The sequence below is a fragment of the Oncorhynchus kisutch genome, linkage group LG13 (assembly GCF_002021735.2).
Source record: "Oncorhynchus kisutch isolate 150728-3 linkage group LG13, Okis_V2, whole genome shotgun sequence".
Lineage (NCBI taxonomy): Eukaryota > Metazoa > Chordata > Actinopteri > Salmoniformes > Salmonidae > Oncorhynchus > Oncorhynchus kisutch.
Window position 1 is genome coordinate 70,231,013 of NC_034186.2, and position 17,261 is coordinate 70,248,273.

Here is a 17,261-nt window from a genome sequence, read left to right on the forward strand (position 1 = left end):
TGTATTTTAAGAGGGTTAAATGCTCTACTAACAAAAAAGCTGTTAGAATTGTAAGTATATCCATATCCCTTAAGGTCCTTGTGTAATTGTGATGTGATATTGTACCCCCTAGCTCGATTGTCTATTGTTTGTCATCTATGTATGCTTGTGTTCCCTCGTGCTTTATGTATTGATTTGTTATTAATAAAAATTTAAATAAAATTTAAACAAATTTAAACAAAAAAATAATTTAAAAAGATAGAGGCCAGAGTTCCCGTTTTGTAATTTCGAGTTGGATGACGGTTCAAAACCATTTTTCCCAACTCGTTTTTCTCCCGAGTTCCCATTTGTGTTGTTGAACGAAGTTCTCAGTTTTGAACGCGTCATGATTCGCTGATATTCTCGCGCCAGATCTGTGGCAAGGAAGTTGTCATTTGTCGTAATTTCCTAGGACAGAACCACTGCAACAACAGTGCGGAGGAGAAGAGTAAGAGGCGCTCCGAACATCATTCGAGGCCTCCTATGTCATTGTTTACACCGTGAAAGGAGTTTTATTTTTGCATGCATTAGACAAGCCCCCCCCTCTGAGAAAACTCAGGGGAATTTAAGTAATAGAAGCGGTAAACACTAACAACGAAGATCCAAGTTGCAGTGGCCTAGTAACAGCAAATCAAGCACCACGCTGGGTGTTAGCTATGGAGGATGTCTCCGCTGTAACGATCAAATGCGAGGGAGGAGATGAACAGGAGTCGGAAGATGTCAGAGAACATTTAACCAAGACCGAGAACAGCGCCAGCAAGTCTGCCAAAGATGACAGTACCGATGGTAAGTGACCCCATCCTTTCACAATCATCTAAACATAGCTAACGTTAACTATTGCTACATCATGCTCAAATCCACGTTTGCTAGTTAGCTAATTAACGTTAGCGAACTATTCTAACATGATTATAGTTAAGGTTGCAGTTGTTAGGTAGCCATTGACCAGATAAGTCAATTTGTCCCATTTGATCTTGTTCACATTTTTAGCTCGCAAAGTAGCTAACTAGTGGTGACTAAGAAGCTGTGCGTGTAGTCGGTGACGTTACTTGGGGTTGCTAGCTAGCAAGGGTGAATTGTCGATCATCCGAATGACATTAGTACGGTTATAGTTAGACGTCTACTCTTTGATCTTACGGTTTCTTCAATGTTTACGTGCAATCAAATAGGCTGTCATATTGTGATAAATAATACCGGGGCATATTTATTACGCCTATTCTGTTGCAAAACGTTCCTTGAGCGAACGAAACGGGGACCTACCTCCATTTGTCCATTGGAAACTCGTTGTAGTTGCAAAATGAAACGTTTGGCTAATGATTAGGCCCCTGGACTAACGTGATCACCTCCCCAATGTTTTGGAACTTCCCCGTAGGCCAGAGCCATCTAATTGGCCCCCACGATTACATTTTGGGTAGCTGCTGCCCAATAGGGAAGATACTGTATGTTGCAACTCAAGACCGTTTTGCGTTGCTGATTGGGCTGCATGACGAGTCGATAAGCCGGCGACCAGTGCACCTGTGTTGTATGGACATGCCTGCCGACCTGATACATGACCGTGATGCTCAGGAAGCGTCCTACTGGATATCATGGTCCTGTCGCCTGCGGTACCTAACGCATGAAGAAACTGTACAATTTGTGTAAAACAGTGAAATGAGACTCATACTAATCCGCTGTTTTCAAAACAGAAGTACTCACGGTATGGTAGCTAAATCAATATACAGTAGTTGTGGTAAGAAATGGAAGGGAATAAACACTGCTCAATCAAAACCGTCTAACCTATTAGCAGAGTGCTTTCTACACACCCACTCCTTTACACACCCACTCCTTTCCACACGCCCACTACTTTCCTTTCTGCACACCCACTCGCCCATACTCAGGTCGCCATATTGAGCCTCATATATCCACCTTTCAATTGGAAGGGGGGACTATGGATATGTCTGCGTTTGTACGTACTTTAGTCACACATGATTTTGTCTTAACTTGGGTGTATGATGCATCTTGCCATAGATCTGGCATTTACACAATTAAAATGATTGGCCCAAAGGGGGCACTATAGTAATCAACTGAAATTCCAAACTTTGAACAAGCATATGTCCTGTTTGAGCTTGAATTGTCACTAATTGGCCAAAGTGCTGCATCATTCATGGGGGGGGCGACATGTTTACTGTTTAAGTCTTAAAAGGCTCTGTCATAGGCTAGTTATCATATAAGCAAAACAGAAGGTCTGACCTTATTTTCCCATGAGCTGAATATGTGAATCTTTGATAATTTGATATGATATATTTGGGTGAGATTCTCCTATTTGAGACATGATGAAATGTTTGATATAGGTAACTTTATGGGGTCTCTATAGAGTAGACGTACATTTGGCTCCATTCACCTCAAGGGAAATCATACGATCCCAATTGTTTCTCTGTCCACAGGTCAGTAGTGAATAGGATAACTTGACTGATCTGAAAAGCGTGATGAACATTTAGGTTAAATCAAACTTTCCCAATACAGAAGTTAGGTTGAAATCATTTTTAAATTAGGCTGCTTCACACATTCGTGTCTTTTTATAAAAATTACATTTCAAAAGTATATTATCCACAATGAGTTGACTCTCCATCGTTAGGGTGATATGCACTTTAGCAAAGATGTTTATAATTGTCAAGTAAAATGTCTGTCAAAATATACGTCCATCCAAACAAAAGCTGTATCCATTGCAACATTTTTATCTTGACGATAATATGTATCGTTGTAATAAAATATGCTTAAGTCTTGTTTCTTTTTGACAGTAATGGAATTTTGGATGATGGTAACCGTTTATAATCTTTTACATTCTTTTAAAGACATTTTCTCCACTCCTGAGCTGCTGCAGGGAGGGGGGAGGCATTGCCTAGGCAACCCAAGACTTGATTACTACAACACCTTGCTTATTCAGCAAGGAGCAACAAAGTTTCATTAGGTTGTGACTAGTCCATGTTCCCGCAGAAATGGACTAAATGTCAGCTGTCCTGTCTTCAGTCAGCTGTTCTTTCCACACAAAAAATAATGGTTATAACGGTTATTTTACATTTTCATGACTGTCTTCATCCATAATTGTTGGTTACACGATTATACGGTAATTGTGCAAGCCCTAATTGTACATGGAGGCACATAGTCATTATCTGACATAAATATTAATTTATGTTGTTTGTTATTGTTTGGTTTTCTTTTCTCTTTTCTTTTCTTTGGCAACAGGAGTCGCCCTGACCTCCCATTTTCCCCTTTCTATTTTTAGGGGATGGGCTTTTCCGCTGTCTGGATTGTGGAGAAGCCTTTGGGGAGGAGGCGGCCTACCAGGAGCATCAACATGAGCACATCCATGATGGCCCAATAGTCTGCCTGGACTCTGACTCCCAGTTGGATGGCTTGCTTGTTTCAGAGAGTGGGGGCCAACGGACACTATGTTGCGCTCTTTGTGGGCGCAAATTTGCAGACTCAAGGGGTTTTTACTCACACCAGGTCAAACACCGTAATGAAGCCCTCAAGCAGTCAACTCCTGTTTTGCAATCAACTCCTGTGGGCCAGTCAACAGCTGGGCCCCAGTCATCTCATGATCAGAGCTTGGGGGTGGCTAAGCAGTATGTCTATGAATGTGAAGACTGTGGTAAATCCTATACTTCGATGGGCTCTTTCATCAGTCATACACGCTCACACAAACAAGCTTCCAAATCAGTTTTCCATGAGCTGGCACACCTGAAAAAGAAGTCCTTTGAGTGTCAAACTTGTGGTCGCTGTTACTCCCGTTCATCAGCTCTTGATGCTCACCGCCGTTGTCATGAGGTCAAACTAATCCCAAAGTCCCGCAAAAGGGGTGCAGAGAAGCAACCACCCGCAGAGGAGCCTGCCATTGCAACAGAGGACAGCAACAAAGCTTCTGAACAGATAGATAAGGCACAGGAAAATCTGTTTGGGTGTTCATGTGGCAAAACATTTCGCGCCCAGTCTGGCCTGAAAACACACCAACGATTTAGCCACAATGAAAAATGTTCTCCTGAAAAGCTTAAGAGAAAACCCAAAAAATTTGACTGCAGTGAGTGTGAGAAGACCTTCAGTTCTTATGCCGGCATGCTCTGCCATCAACGCTATCATATGAGACGAGGTGGTAGTGGTGGCAAAAGGTTTCCATGTGAGGAGTGTGGCAAGGTCTTCACAACGCTCACATTCTACTACAAGCACCAGCGTTTGGCTCATACTGAAGAGACTCCAGCAAAGTCTTTCCTTCATCAGGTTTGCCAGCTCCAGAAGAAAGCGTTTGAGTGTCAGGAGTGTGGGCTCCGATTTTCCAGGGCCTCGGCTCTCCAGTCTCATCGGCTTTGCCATAACGATGTTTTTGGACAGACTGAGAAAGAATCCCAGACACAAACATCCCCACTACCTCAACATAAGCTATTACTGGATAACAAGACAGACACTGAAACATTTGCTTTAGGGGCCATTGTCTACCCACAGGACACATCTCAGACCCTTGTGACCGAGAGAGACCCCTGTTTCTGTGAAACTGATGGCGATGCAGAGGCTGATGGAACTGATGATGTCAATGTAGAGGTGATCAGTATAAGTGCCTCAGATGGCTCTGTAAGGGATGAAGAAGAGTCACTACAAGAACTCAACCCTGATCTTGAATTACTGTGTGAATCAGACCAGGAGGGAAAAGAGGAGATGGATGCTGTGTTGTGTCCAACGGAGTACATTTCTAGTACACTTAAGTCTAAACCAGAGATTGATCTGAAAATTGTACAAATTGACTTTCCGCCATTTGCAGGCGAAGGAGCTCGAACGGAGAAGGTTCAGGGACAAGACCCACCTAAAAGATTTAACTGTCCTGAGTGTTACCGTTGGTTTACCAGTGTTGCATCTTTGCGCTCTCACAAACTATGGCACAGAGTAGATGGCAAAAAACTATGGAATCCTGAAAATGATATTTTCAAGTGCGATGTTTGTGGGTTTGACACTACACATCGCAAAACGTACCACAATCACATGCGAAAACACGATGGCCGAAAACCACACAAGAGTGTATTTTACCAGCTTGCCGGACTACAGAAGAATAGCTTCAAATGTGAGGTGTGTGGAAAGTGTTTCTCACGCATGTCTGCCCTACACTCTCATCAGCAACAGCATCCAAAAAGCAAAGCTCATCCATGTCCAGATTGTGAGAAGACTTACTCTAATGCCAGTGGTTTGTACAACCACCGCAAAAGCTGCCACGCTCCAACCCCCACCCCAGATGAAGTATCAGACACTAAAACTGAAGTGTTTAATCCAAAGAAGACTTTATTAGGCCCAACGGTTTATTGTGAGCGATGTGGGAAGGGCTTCTGGTCATTGGGTGCTTACGCTCACCACAAGCAGAATCAAGCTCAGTGTGCACATTTGAAGGAGAAGCATGAGCCAACAGTGTCTTCACATTCTGTCAATGGCCCTCCACATGTTCGTGGTAAAGTTGCCTGCCCTGTATGCGGGAAGAAATTTCGTCACCAAGGCATTATGAAATCTCATATGAGGAAGCACGAGAATGGGAATCATAGATGTGAGCTTTGTAGCAAGTCTTTTCGCATGTTCTCAAGCCTCCTCAGGCACCAGGTTGTACATAATGCTCAAATCCTCCCGCCTCCTATCAAGTCTTTTCAACATCAGGTAGAACAAGTGAAGAAGAACGCATACAGCTGCCCTGATTGTGGAAAACTGTTTTCACGAGCCAAGGCACTTAAATTCCACATGAAGAGCCATGGTTATGAGACCGACTACTCTGCCTCATCGCCTAAATCTGCTCTTGAGCTTGAGGGGCTGAAGTGTTCGACATGCCTTTCCCATTTCAGCAACAAATCCTCATTGCATACTCACCGAAAACAGTGTGGCAAGATAAAGACTGTCAGTAAAAGCTACAAGGAGGATGTTGCCCAACATGACACAGTTCCTAAGGCGAAGAAGCTCAAATGTCCCTCCTGCCCTTCTCTTTTCAACAATTTACTGTCATTGCAGTATCATCGAAAAGAATGCGGCAAGCCGAGGGCAATTGGAGGCTTGGATGCCAAAGTGAAAGGAGGTTTAGAGAAGGTGACAAAGTGCATTGTCAAAGACCTTGTGGAAACAACTCTGTCAAACAACTCGGGCACTGAGAAAATGACAAAATCTGTTACTGCGAAGGAACGTGGTGAACAAAAGGAGACCAGTGAGTCCCTAACCTTGAAGAAAGCTGCCACAATCAACACAACTGATTTGAAATACAAATGTAAAGAGTGTGAGAGAAGCTTTGCCGTTGTAGGAGCACTGAATTTCCATAAAAGGATTCATGTTCTGGGTCACAAGTCTAAAGTAAAACCAAAGTTGAAATTTAAAGTGGCCGCAAACCCTGAAGAACCTAAGCAACCCAAAAAGGTAGAGCAAACAACTAAAGGCCAATTCTGTTGTCCAGAATGCGGAAGACGTTTTATCTCCAATGCAGCCCTTGGCACTCACAGACGATGGCACACAGATAAGAAGTTTGCTGGGTCACTGATAAAAGATGACAATACAAATTCTGTTGGGCACAAGTCAGTGGATGAGGGACCTTTTCAGTGCAACAAGTGTGGTAAGGGCTTCTTTTACCTGTGTGTTCTCCGCCGGCACCAGTTGTATTACCCGCCATGTCAGACCAAAGCCGAACCAGAGCCTGCAGCTGACACCAGCATGGAAGGCAACCGCAAATCCTCACATTCTGAGTTTGCATGTCCAGAATGTAACACAACTTTTGTCAAGGGCTCACTTTTAGCAGCTCACTATGAAAGTGAGCATAACAAACCCATTGAGTCTGCAGATCTTCAGGGGGACCAGTCCATGACCGTGTCCATTGAAGAGGTCCCGGAGCAGCCTGCCACGTCACACAGCAAGTCTGAAGTCATTCCATTAAAGAAGCCAAAGCTTAAATCAAATCTTCACCAGTGTCCTCATTGTGATATGAGCTTCTTGAAGGTTCGAGGCTTGCGTGCCCACAAATGGCAGGCCCACTCCCAGGGCAAGAAGGTTAAGAGCAAGGGCACTTTGGCTGAGAGCAGGGACTCTGTTGCCATTAACACATTGGCTACCAAGGAAAATGAACTGATTAATGAGAGTAAGCACTTAGTTACAGAAAACAAAGGCACTGTTCTCAAAACCGAACGCTTTGTTACAAAAAGTAAGAATGCTGTGGGCAGAAGGAAGAAAAGTCGACCGGGTTTCAAATCCATCCCTTGTGTTGACTGTGGGAAGAGATACAGTTCTTCTGGGGCACTCTATAATCACAAGAAGATCTGTGGAGTGTTCAAGCAGGAAGTTAATCCAGGAATGGCAGAAGTAGTGGAAGAGGAACCCTCACCACCAACCCGCCTCTATGAGCAGACAATCAAATGCCTCTTCAAGTGTGACAAGTGTGGCAAAGCTTTCCCAACTGAAGAGCAACTAAGAGCCCACAAGGACTTGGAAAAGAGCCGACCTCACTCTTGCGCCCTGTGCTGCCGTGGATATTGGACTGAGACTCAGTTGCAACAGCACCTGGCCTGGCACGACGAGGTCCGCCGACGACTACCAACAGAGCTTCGTTACAGACTCAGTGCTTCTGTAAGCACAGGGCCCGCTAAACTCAATGTCCCTCTGCCTGATTTGAAGGCGAAGTCATCCCTCAAGCCACTACCTACACCACCCTCCCGGCCACAGAATAGCCACAAGTGCCAGCACTGTGGAAAAGCATTTCTATCTCCAGGTGCTCTGCATAAACACGAGGCTCAACACGACAGCGATGGCTCCTACCGTTGCTCCCTTTGTCCCCGGACCTTCAGTGAGATTCGGGACCTCATTGACCATCACCAGGAATGTATGGGTGATGACAAAGGGCAGAGAGATCCCTACACTGCTGTCTCCTCAAGAGACACCGATGGCCTTACTTGCATTGAATGTGGAATGCGTTTCAGTCGAGAGTTGGAGTTGCACCAGCACTACATTGAACATGCTCGTGGAGCATATTAGATTAACGATGGAACTAATACAAGTCAGGAGATATTAGAAGTGGAATTTTACTTTTTCATGCACTTATGCACCTCTTTCTACTAAAGTTACATTTCCAAGGTGGACATTTTTTTTCTCCAGGGTATTTTCAAGCACTAAGTGTCTAAGACTTGCTAAATTTGACTATTCTAATTTGACTATTCTAATTATATCTATAGAATGCTGTTAACATTATTTCAAATATATCCACTAAGTGCTTCTTTAGCTCTTGACACCATTATTTTATCTTTCTCAGGCTTTATTTCACACTGGACCTGTACATAAATGTAAAATTGTCTAAACTCCTTTTATCAGTTCCCCTGATTTGAAATGTGTCCTCTTGGTGTAGAAATGTGTAGTTATAGAGAAAGTTCGCTAATGTTTCTCCATGCCTAGAAATGATTACATCCTGTACAGTACAGCGATTTGTCTGTCAAGGTAGGCACTAATTTAAGTTTGTTTTGCTTGACTTCGTATGCAAGGGGAGAACCTGAGTCACCCACTTTCAGTAACATGCACTTGACTTTCTTTTGAGAAATTAATCAAGTTCTGGCTTTAACCTGTCTATATAAGATGGATGTTTATCGTATTATTAGTACCTATTTTTGTCTGTTTTCTTTTGCAAAATATTACCACACTAACATTGTATCCTTTAATAATTAGAAAATGGAATGTTTTCCTGGATTTCACTACCAAAGTTCCCAAATACTAACAGTTGATTGTTACTTTTCTTTTACTTTCCTGTGTTGTGTAAACATTTATCTATCGTAATAAGTTTGATTTAACAAACGGATTTAGCATTTGTTCATGGAGTTATATTCCTTGTTGATTTAAATGAAACCTTAACGTTTTTAGACTATTGCTAATCTTTTGAAGTCATGACCTTTATGATCTCTCATTTCAATGTAACCTTTTCCTTGTACCTTTAAACTACTACTGGTGTCTTATTAATGCAGACATGAAGAGTTTTAGTAAATGGTTAAAACTGTAGTTAAGTTTCCTGTGTGGTTCATTGTGTTGACTGAGTTACTGGTGTTAATGGGCCTTGAAAGCTTAACTCAATAGATTCTAGTGGGTTTTCAGTCATGACGCGTCATGTTTACAGTTGATTGCAAATGGTTGAGAAACATCACTACATTATAGATGTTAAAACTTAAAGCTGCAATATGAATAGTGCATTCTGAAAATATTCAGACCCCTTGTTCCACATTTTGTTACGTTACAGCCTTATTCTAAAACGTATTAAATAGTTTTTCCCCTCAAAAAGTAGCATAATAATAATGCTAATTTATATATATAAAAAAACTCTTTTTTTTCCCCATTTTTTTTTCATGATATCACATTTACATAAGTATTCAGACCCTTTACTCAGTACTTTGGTGAAGCACCTTTGGCAGCGATTATAGCCTCAAGGCTTCTTGGGTATGACACTACAAGCTTGGTACACCTGTATTTTGGGAGTTTCCCTCATTTTCTGCAGATCCTCTCAAGCTCTCAGGTTGGATGGGGAGCGTCACTGCACAGCTATTTTTAGGTCTCTCCAGAGATGTTCAAGTCCGGGCTCTGGCTGGGCCTCTCAAGAACATTCAGAGACTTGTCCCGAAGCCACTCCTGCATTGTCTTGGCTTTATGCTTAGGGTTGATGTCCTGTTGGAAGATGAACCTTCGCCCCAGTCTGATGTCTAGAGCAGGTTTTCAACAATGATCTCTGTATTTTTCTTTGTTCATCTTTCCCTTGATCCTGACTATTCTCTCAGTCCCTGCTGCTGAAAAACATCCCCACAGCATGATGCTGCCACCACCATGTTTCACCGTAGGGATGGTGCCAGGTTTCCTCCAGACGTGTTGCTTGGCATTCAGGTCAAAGAGTTCTATCTTGGTTTCATCAGACCAGAGAATCTTGTTTCTCATGGACCGAGTCCTTTAGGTGCCTTTTGGCAAACTCCAAGCAGGCTGTCATGTGCCTTTTTGCTAAGGCGTGGCTTCCATCTGGCCTCAACCATAAAGGCCTGATTGGTGGAGGGCTGCAGAGATGGTTGTCCTGGAAGATTCTCCCATCTCCACAGAAGAACTATAGAGCTCTGTCAGTGACAATCGGGTTCTTGGTGACCTCCCTGACCAAGGCCCTCCTTTTTCTTTTTGTACCCTTCCCCAGATCAGTGCCTCAACACAATCTTGTTTCGGAGCTCTACGAAAAATTCCTTCGACCTCTACCTGTTTTTTGCTCTGATATGCATTGTTTGTTTTTGTTTCTTTTTTATTTTTACAGGGACAGTGCACATTAATCAACGTTTCAGTAAAAGTGTCGGTTTTAGCCAGCCGGCTAATTTTCAACCGCAGTCCCTGGGCAGGTTATTAAAAACAATTACAATATAGACAATAGCAACATAGAACAAGCAAGACATAGCAACATAGGACAAGCAAGACATAGCATACAGACAGAGCAACATAGGACAAGCAAGACGTAGCATACAGACAGAGCAGCATAGAACAAAAAGCAGCAAGTCAAAATTCATAAAAGCAACAAAGTGTTTCCACACCTCACAAGCTACAGACAACAGACAACATGGAGAGTGGCAACATACAGCTAGGGACCATGTTCACAAATCTGATTGACCTTTAGCCATGTCTTCAAGCATTTTGTGAAAGTGTGATATGTGGTGCAGTTATGTGTGTCTGATGGCAGTGTATTCCAGACATGGGAAGCTCTCACAGAGAATGCAGATTTACTAAAGGTGCTTTTTCTTAGGGGAACTATACAGTCACCTCTCATGGCAGACCTTGTGGATCTGCTGCCATATGTCTGGGTTTTCTGTTTAACAAAAATACTGAGTGGAGGGGGAGCCAGGCCATTAAGGATCTTGAATACAAGACATGCGTCGGTGTATTGCACAAGATTTTCCCAACTCAAGAGCTCATGCTTTCTAAGGATGTGACAATGATGATGGCTATTGGGCTTCCTATCAAGCACTTTGAGAGCCTGTTTGTAGACAGACTGAATAGGTTTTAATGTTGTACAGCAAGCTTGGGCCCAACTAGTCAAGCAGTATGTTAAGTGGGGGAGTATCATAGAGTTGAAGTACAGTTTTGTCAACTGTGGGACCTTACATAGACAGTTTTGTGTGTGTGTGTGTGTGCCTTTCCAAATTATGTCCAATCAATTGAATTTACCACAGGTGGCCTCAAGGATGATCAATGGAAACGGGATGCCCCTGAGCTCAATTTCAAGTCTCATAGCAAAGGGTCTGAATACTTATGTAAATAAGGTATCTGTTTTTTTTTTTTTTTTAATATTTCTAAAAACATGTTTTCGCTTTGTCATTATGGGGTATTTTGTGTGTGTGGACTTTAAGTTAATTTTAGAATAAGGTTGTAATGTAACAAGTGGAAAAAGGGAAGGGGGTTTGTGTTCTAGAATTGTAATAGAATTGAATTATAGAAAAGCACGTCTAAGAAGCGGTAGATGTGTTTATGTGGCTATTTCTATGCTTCCCGTTCTTAAGTTTTGTTTTTGTCTTTTACTTTCAGTTTTGTACAGCAGCTGAAAATAGTGTTTTTGGTTATGGCAAAGATATTTCACAGCAGTTTAGATGTTACAATGATTCTCTACACTAAACTTGCTTGTTTTGTCACAAACTGAAATTAGTTGAACTAGTTTAGAAACCAGGAAATGGCAGGGGGATTTCTGCATAGTGCATCCTTTTAATTGTTTCAAACTTTCAAATGATAACTTGTGCAGTATTAGGTACACTTCTTTATACAGTTACAAAAGTATCGGGACAGTCATTTGTTTGGGGGGGTAATCCTAAATGAATCATGAGTAATGAGCGAGGAAGCTAGACTCGCATATCACCCGGCTGTGATTGGGAGTCCCATAGGGCGGTGCACAATTGTCCCAGCATCATCTGGGTTTGGCCGGGGTAGGCCGTCATTGTAAATAAGAATTTGTTTTTAACTGACTTTCCAAGTTAAATCAAGGTTAAATAAAAAACGTAATACCCCCAAGACATGCTAACCTCTCACCATTACAGTAACAGGGGAGGTTAGAATATTTTGGGTGGCATGATATTTGTGCGTCTAACTTTCTCACTCATCTTTATTCACAATTCATTCAGGATTATCTGTAATCATGGAAGAATCCACGTTAATGTAGAAGTGTTTTATAAACATTCTTATTTACAGTAAAAGTGAATCCAAAATGACACGATACATTATTTATCATTTCATTTCTATTGAGCACAAAATAATCTGAAACACTAACCAAAACAAACAGCAAACATATCCAACAAGTTTGTAGAGTCACAAACTTGATGTAGTCATTGCATGAAAGGGAATATGGGACCAACTACTTACATTTTTCATACACCTACAGTGCCAGTTAAGTTTAGACACCTTCTCATTCAAGGGTTTTTCTTTATTTAGACTATTTTCTACATTGTAGAATAATAGTGAAGACATCAAAACTATGAAATAACACATGGAATCTTTAACTAAGCAAAAAACTGTTAAACAAATCCAAAACTACTTTATATTTAAGATAATTCAAAGTAGCCACCCTTTGCCTTGATGACAGCTTTGCACACTCTTGGTATTCTCTAAACCAGCTTCACCTGGAATGCTTTTCCAACAGCCTTGAAGGAGTTCCCACTTAAGGAGTTCCCGACCTCATCCCAAAACATCTCAATTGGGTTGAGGTCGGGTGATTGTGGAGGCCAGGTCATCTGTATCATTTCAAGTCCAAAGTGCTGGAGTGGAGAGCCAAAACAACGCGTCACACTCCCAATACTTTTGTAGCTCACTCTATATGTTGGGGGTGTAAGTGGTGTGTGTTTGTATTATGTGATCAGTCTTGCAGTGTATTCTAATTAAGTATGTATCCAATCATGTTAGTTATTAATGTCACCTCAAAATATTCTAGATTTAGGCTCAAGGAGTGTGATTGACTGTATTGATCCTAGCAGTGGAGAGAACAACTACATACCTGTAGTTGCACATATTGCACTTCAAGTTGCAATATGTAACTTTTTGGGAGATCCGACCGAAATCACATAGAAATGTGAGTTAAAGAGCTGTCATTCTCATTGAAAGCAAGTCTAAGAGGCGGTAGATATTTTCTATGTGCTATTTCTATGCTTCCCATTCTTAAGCATTGTTTTTACGTCTTTTACTTTCAGCTTTGTATACCAGCTTCAAACAGCTGAAAATACAATATTTTTGGTGCGTGAAAAGGTATTTCACAGTTGTTTAGATGTTACAATGATTCTATACACTATACATTGCTTATTTTGCCACACACTGAAATTAGGCAAACCTATTCGAATTTTAGCAACCAGGAAATTGCAGAGCGATTTCTGCATGTTGCACCTTTTTAAAACACTATATGGTTGTGCTGTGCCTATTCTAAAATGTGTCAATAGGTGTAAACATCTTGGTTGTGAAAAATATGCCCCTTCATCCTAAATTCGACTGCGATGCTGCTGATAGTTTGGCAATTCAATCTGAGATAAACAAACTAAGTTCAAGTGAATTGTTGAAAGTTTAGCAAAATTACAGGCATGTCATGGTACTATATTGTCCTAATTTATGCTCCCTTTCTCTCCTCCACAGTGAAACTAGCCAGCATGAGGTGTCAGGACTGTGGGCAGCAGTTCACTCGCTGGGAGGCCTTCAAGACTCACCTGCGTAAGCATGTTCTGGAGGAGGCGATGGCGGAAGAGGAGGAACAAAGGCAGAGCATTAAGAGATCTCTGGAGATGAACGGGAGCAATGGCAATGCGGAATCGGCAGCACCTGAGAAAAAGCAGAAAAATGATGACCATGGTGATTACAAAGAGAACTGTGACGTAGACGTGGAAGGTGATGAAGAAGACGAAGAGTTCTTTGACAGTTCCTGGCAGGTCAGACCATCGGAGATCGTCACAGTTCGCCCCCGCGTCGCCATGCTGTCTGAGGAGGAGAAGCCAGTCTTCAGCAGCTCCCACAGGGTCTACGCATGCCTCTGTGGGGAGGTCTACTCCTACCTCGAGTCGTTTAGAAATCACCAGAAGACGCATGAAAAGGAAGAAAAAAAACAACCCACAGAGAACAAGTGCCCGGACTGTGGGAAGGTGTTTGCTCGCCCGTCCCTTCTGGTGACTCACTTGAAAGTGCACAGGCCTCCCGTGCCGATGGAACCCTCCACTCTGAAGTGTGATCAGTGTGTAAAAAACTTCAATTCCCTGCTTACTTATTTGATCCACATGGACCTGCACAAGCAGAAGCCCTTCTGGTGCCTGGCCTGTGCTAAGGGCTTTAGGCATGAGCTCTCTCTGGACAAACACCTGCAGGGCCACAACCTGAGGCGCCACAAGTGTGACCTCTGTGAAAAGTCTTTCCGCGTTCCCGCTGAGCTCCACTACAATACTCACACCGGCGCCAAGCCCTACAAATGCACGCTCTGCAAGAAGAACTTCTCTCAGCTGGGCAACCTCATCACGCATCGGAAGAAGCACGTATGGGTCTACGTCGGGGCCAGCAAGACCCCACTGGGACCCAGGAACCACCTGTTTGCTGGGAGGAGAAGGGTGACTGAGATGAAGAGGCTGGTGTTCACAGGGATGGGTAGCACAGACGAGGTGATCGATATGCTTCAGGAACATCAAAATGAGGAGGAGGAGAAGGAAGAAGTAGAGGAGGATATTGTAACTTGTGAGGAGGAATCTGCCTCAGAAGAGTCGGGGTCTGAGTCTAGTTCTGAAGACTCTGGCGCTGAGGAGTCATCGTCGGGTTCGGGATTGTCTAAATCAGATTCATCAGACTCTTCTGGATCTGATTCTTCTGACGACTCTGATTCCTCTGGATCGGGAGTGGAGGAGGAGGAGCAAGAGGGGAAAGAAGAGACCTTATTAGAAGCACATGTGGCGGTGCAACAGAAAAGACCTAAAGAATGGGAGTGTTTTGACTGTGGTGAAGGGTTTCATCAAGAGTCAGCGTTGCACCTGCACTATATGAAACACGCCAGTGGGGAGCTGCCAGTACAATGACGGCCCAGGACATGGTGAGATTAGCTGTGAAATGATTGGTGAGTTGGGCACTGTTCAATGTGTTTCTACTACTTCAGAGTTGAGTCACAGCTGATCCCTTGAATCAATTGAAGAACACTGAAGACAATTCCTAATGATTCCTCTCCCAATATTTTGACGTAAACTTGGGTGTTTCATTTGTCAGTAATGGGAAGACTTTGTCTGAATTATTTCATATATATAGTACCAGTCAAAAGTTTTGACATCTATTCATTCCAAGGTTTTTATTTTTACTATTTTCTACATTGTAGAATAATTGTAAAGACATCAAAACTATGAAAAAACACATGGAATCATGTAGTAATAAAAAGGGTTAAACCAATCAAAATATATTTGAGATTGTTCAAAATAGCCACCCTTTGCCTTGATGACAGCTTTGTGCACTCTTGTTTTTCTCTCAACCAGCTTCACCTGGAATGCTTTTCCAACAGTCTTGGAGTTCCCACATATGCTGAGCACTTGTTGGCTGCTTTTCCTTCACTCCGCGGTCTAACAAAACATCTCAATTGTGTTGAGGTTGGGTGATTGTGGAGGCCAGGTCATCTGATGTAGCACTCAATCACTCTCCTTCTTGGTCAGCCTGGAGATGTTGGGTCATTGTCCTGTTGAAAAACATATGATAGTCCCACTAACACAAACCAGATTGGATGGCGTATCGCTGCAGAATGCTGTGGTAGCCATGCTGGTTAAGTGTGCCTTGGATTCTAAATAAATCACTGACCGTGTCACCAGCAAAGCACCATCACAACACCTCCTCCATGCTTCACAGTGGGAACCACACATGCGGAGATCATCCGTTCTAGAGGTCGACCGATTACGATTCTTCAACGCCGATACCGATTATTGGAGGACCAAAAAAGCCGATACCAATTAATCAGTCGGTTTTAAAAAAAAAATATATATATATATATATAAGATAAAATAAAAAAAATATTTGTAATAATGACATAATAATAATAATAATTACAACAATGCTGAATGAACACTTATTTTAACTTAATATAATACATCAATAAAATAAATGTAGCCTCAAGTAAATAATGAAACATGTTCAATTTGGTTTAAATAATGCAAAAACAAAGTGTTGGAGAAGAAAGTAAAAGTGAAATATGTGCTATGTAAGAAAGCAAACGTTTCAGTTCTTTGCTCAGAACATGAGAACATATGAAAGCTGGTGGTTCCTTTTAACATGAGTCTTTAATATTCCCAGGTATGAAGTTTTAGGTTGTAGCTTTTTATAGGAATTATAGGACTATTTCCCTCTATACCATTTGTATTTTATTAACCTTTGACTATTGGATGTTCTTATAGGCACTTTAGTATTGCCAGTGTAACAGTATAGCTTCCGTCCCTCTCCTCGCTCCTCCCTGGGCTCGAACCAGCAACACAACAACAGCCACCATCGAAGCAGCGTTACCCATGCAGAGCAAGGGGAACAACTACTAGAAGGCTCAGAGAAAGTGACGTTTGAAACGCTAGTAGCGCGCACTAACTAGCTAGCCATTTCACTTCGGTTACACCAGCCGCATCTTGGGAGTTGATAGGCTTGAAGTCATAAACAGCGCAATGCTTGACGCACAACGAAGTGCTGCTGGCAAAAAGCACGAAAGTGCTGTTTGAATGAATGTTTACGCGCCTGCTTCTGCCTACCACCGCTCAGTCAGATACTTAGATACTTGTATGTTCAGTCAGATTATATGCAACGCAGGACACGCTAGATAATATAGTAATATCAACCATGTGTAGTTAACTAGTGATTATGATTGATTGATTGTTTTTTATAAGATAAGTTTAATGCTAGCTAGCAACTTACCTTGGCTTACTGCATTCGCTTAACAGGCAAGTCTCCTTGTGGAGTGCAATGAGAGAGAGGCAGGTCGTTATTGCGTTGGACTAGTTAACTGTAAGGTTGCAAGATTGGATCCCCTGAACTGACAAGGTGAAAATCTGTCGTCCTGCCCCTGAACAAGGCAGTTAACCCACCTTTCCTAGGCTGTCATTGAAAGTAAGAATGTGTTCTTAACTGACTTGCCTAGTTAAATAAAGGTATAACAAACAAACAAAATCGGCGCCAAAAAATACAGATTTCCGATTGTTATGAAAATTTGATATCGGCCCTAACCGGTTAATCGGCCATTCCGATGAATCGGTCAACCTCTA

General features: G+C 42.3%; 1 protein-coding gene across 3 annotated transcripts; it reads left to right on the forward strand.

The window, feature by feature from the left end:
- Positions 1-363: 363 nt before the first annotated feature.
- On the forward strand, positions 364-16,147 carry LOC109901791 (zinc finger protein 184-like). 3 transcript variants are annotated; one of them, XM_020497750.2, is made up of 3 exons: positions 364-804; positions 13,648-15,100; positions 15,507-16,147. In XM_020497750.2, exons 1-2 carry the CDS (start codon positions 675-677, stop codon positions 15,060-15,062), a joined length of 1,545 nt encoding a protein of 514 aa, XP_020353339.1. In that variant the 5' UTR covers positions 364-674; the 3' UTR covers positions 15,063-15,100; positions 15,507-16,147. The 3 variants fall into 3 exon arrangements, with proteins under 3 accessions (XP_020353339.1, XP_020353338.1, XP_020353337.2); XM_020497749.2 differs by having other exon boundaries at positions 13,648-15,997; XM_020497748.2 differs by lacking the exons at positions 13,648-15,100; positions 15,507-16,147 and adding an exon at positions 3,278-9,030 and having other exon boundaries at positions 415-804.
- Positions 16,148-17,261: the final 1,114 nt, after the last annotated feature.

Coding starts and splice junctions, on each gene's coding strand:
- LOC109901791 (XM_020497748.2), top strand. CDS start 675: ATGGAGGATGTCTCCGCTGTAACGATCAAATGCGAGGGAGGAGATGAA. Junction 805..3,277: donor CAAAGATGACAGTACCGATG/GTAAGTGACCCC, acceptor TTCTATTTTTAG/GGGATGGGCTTTTCCGCTGT.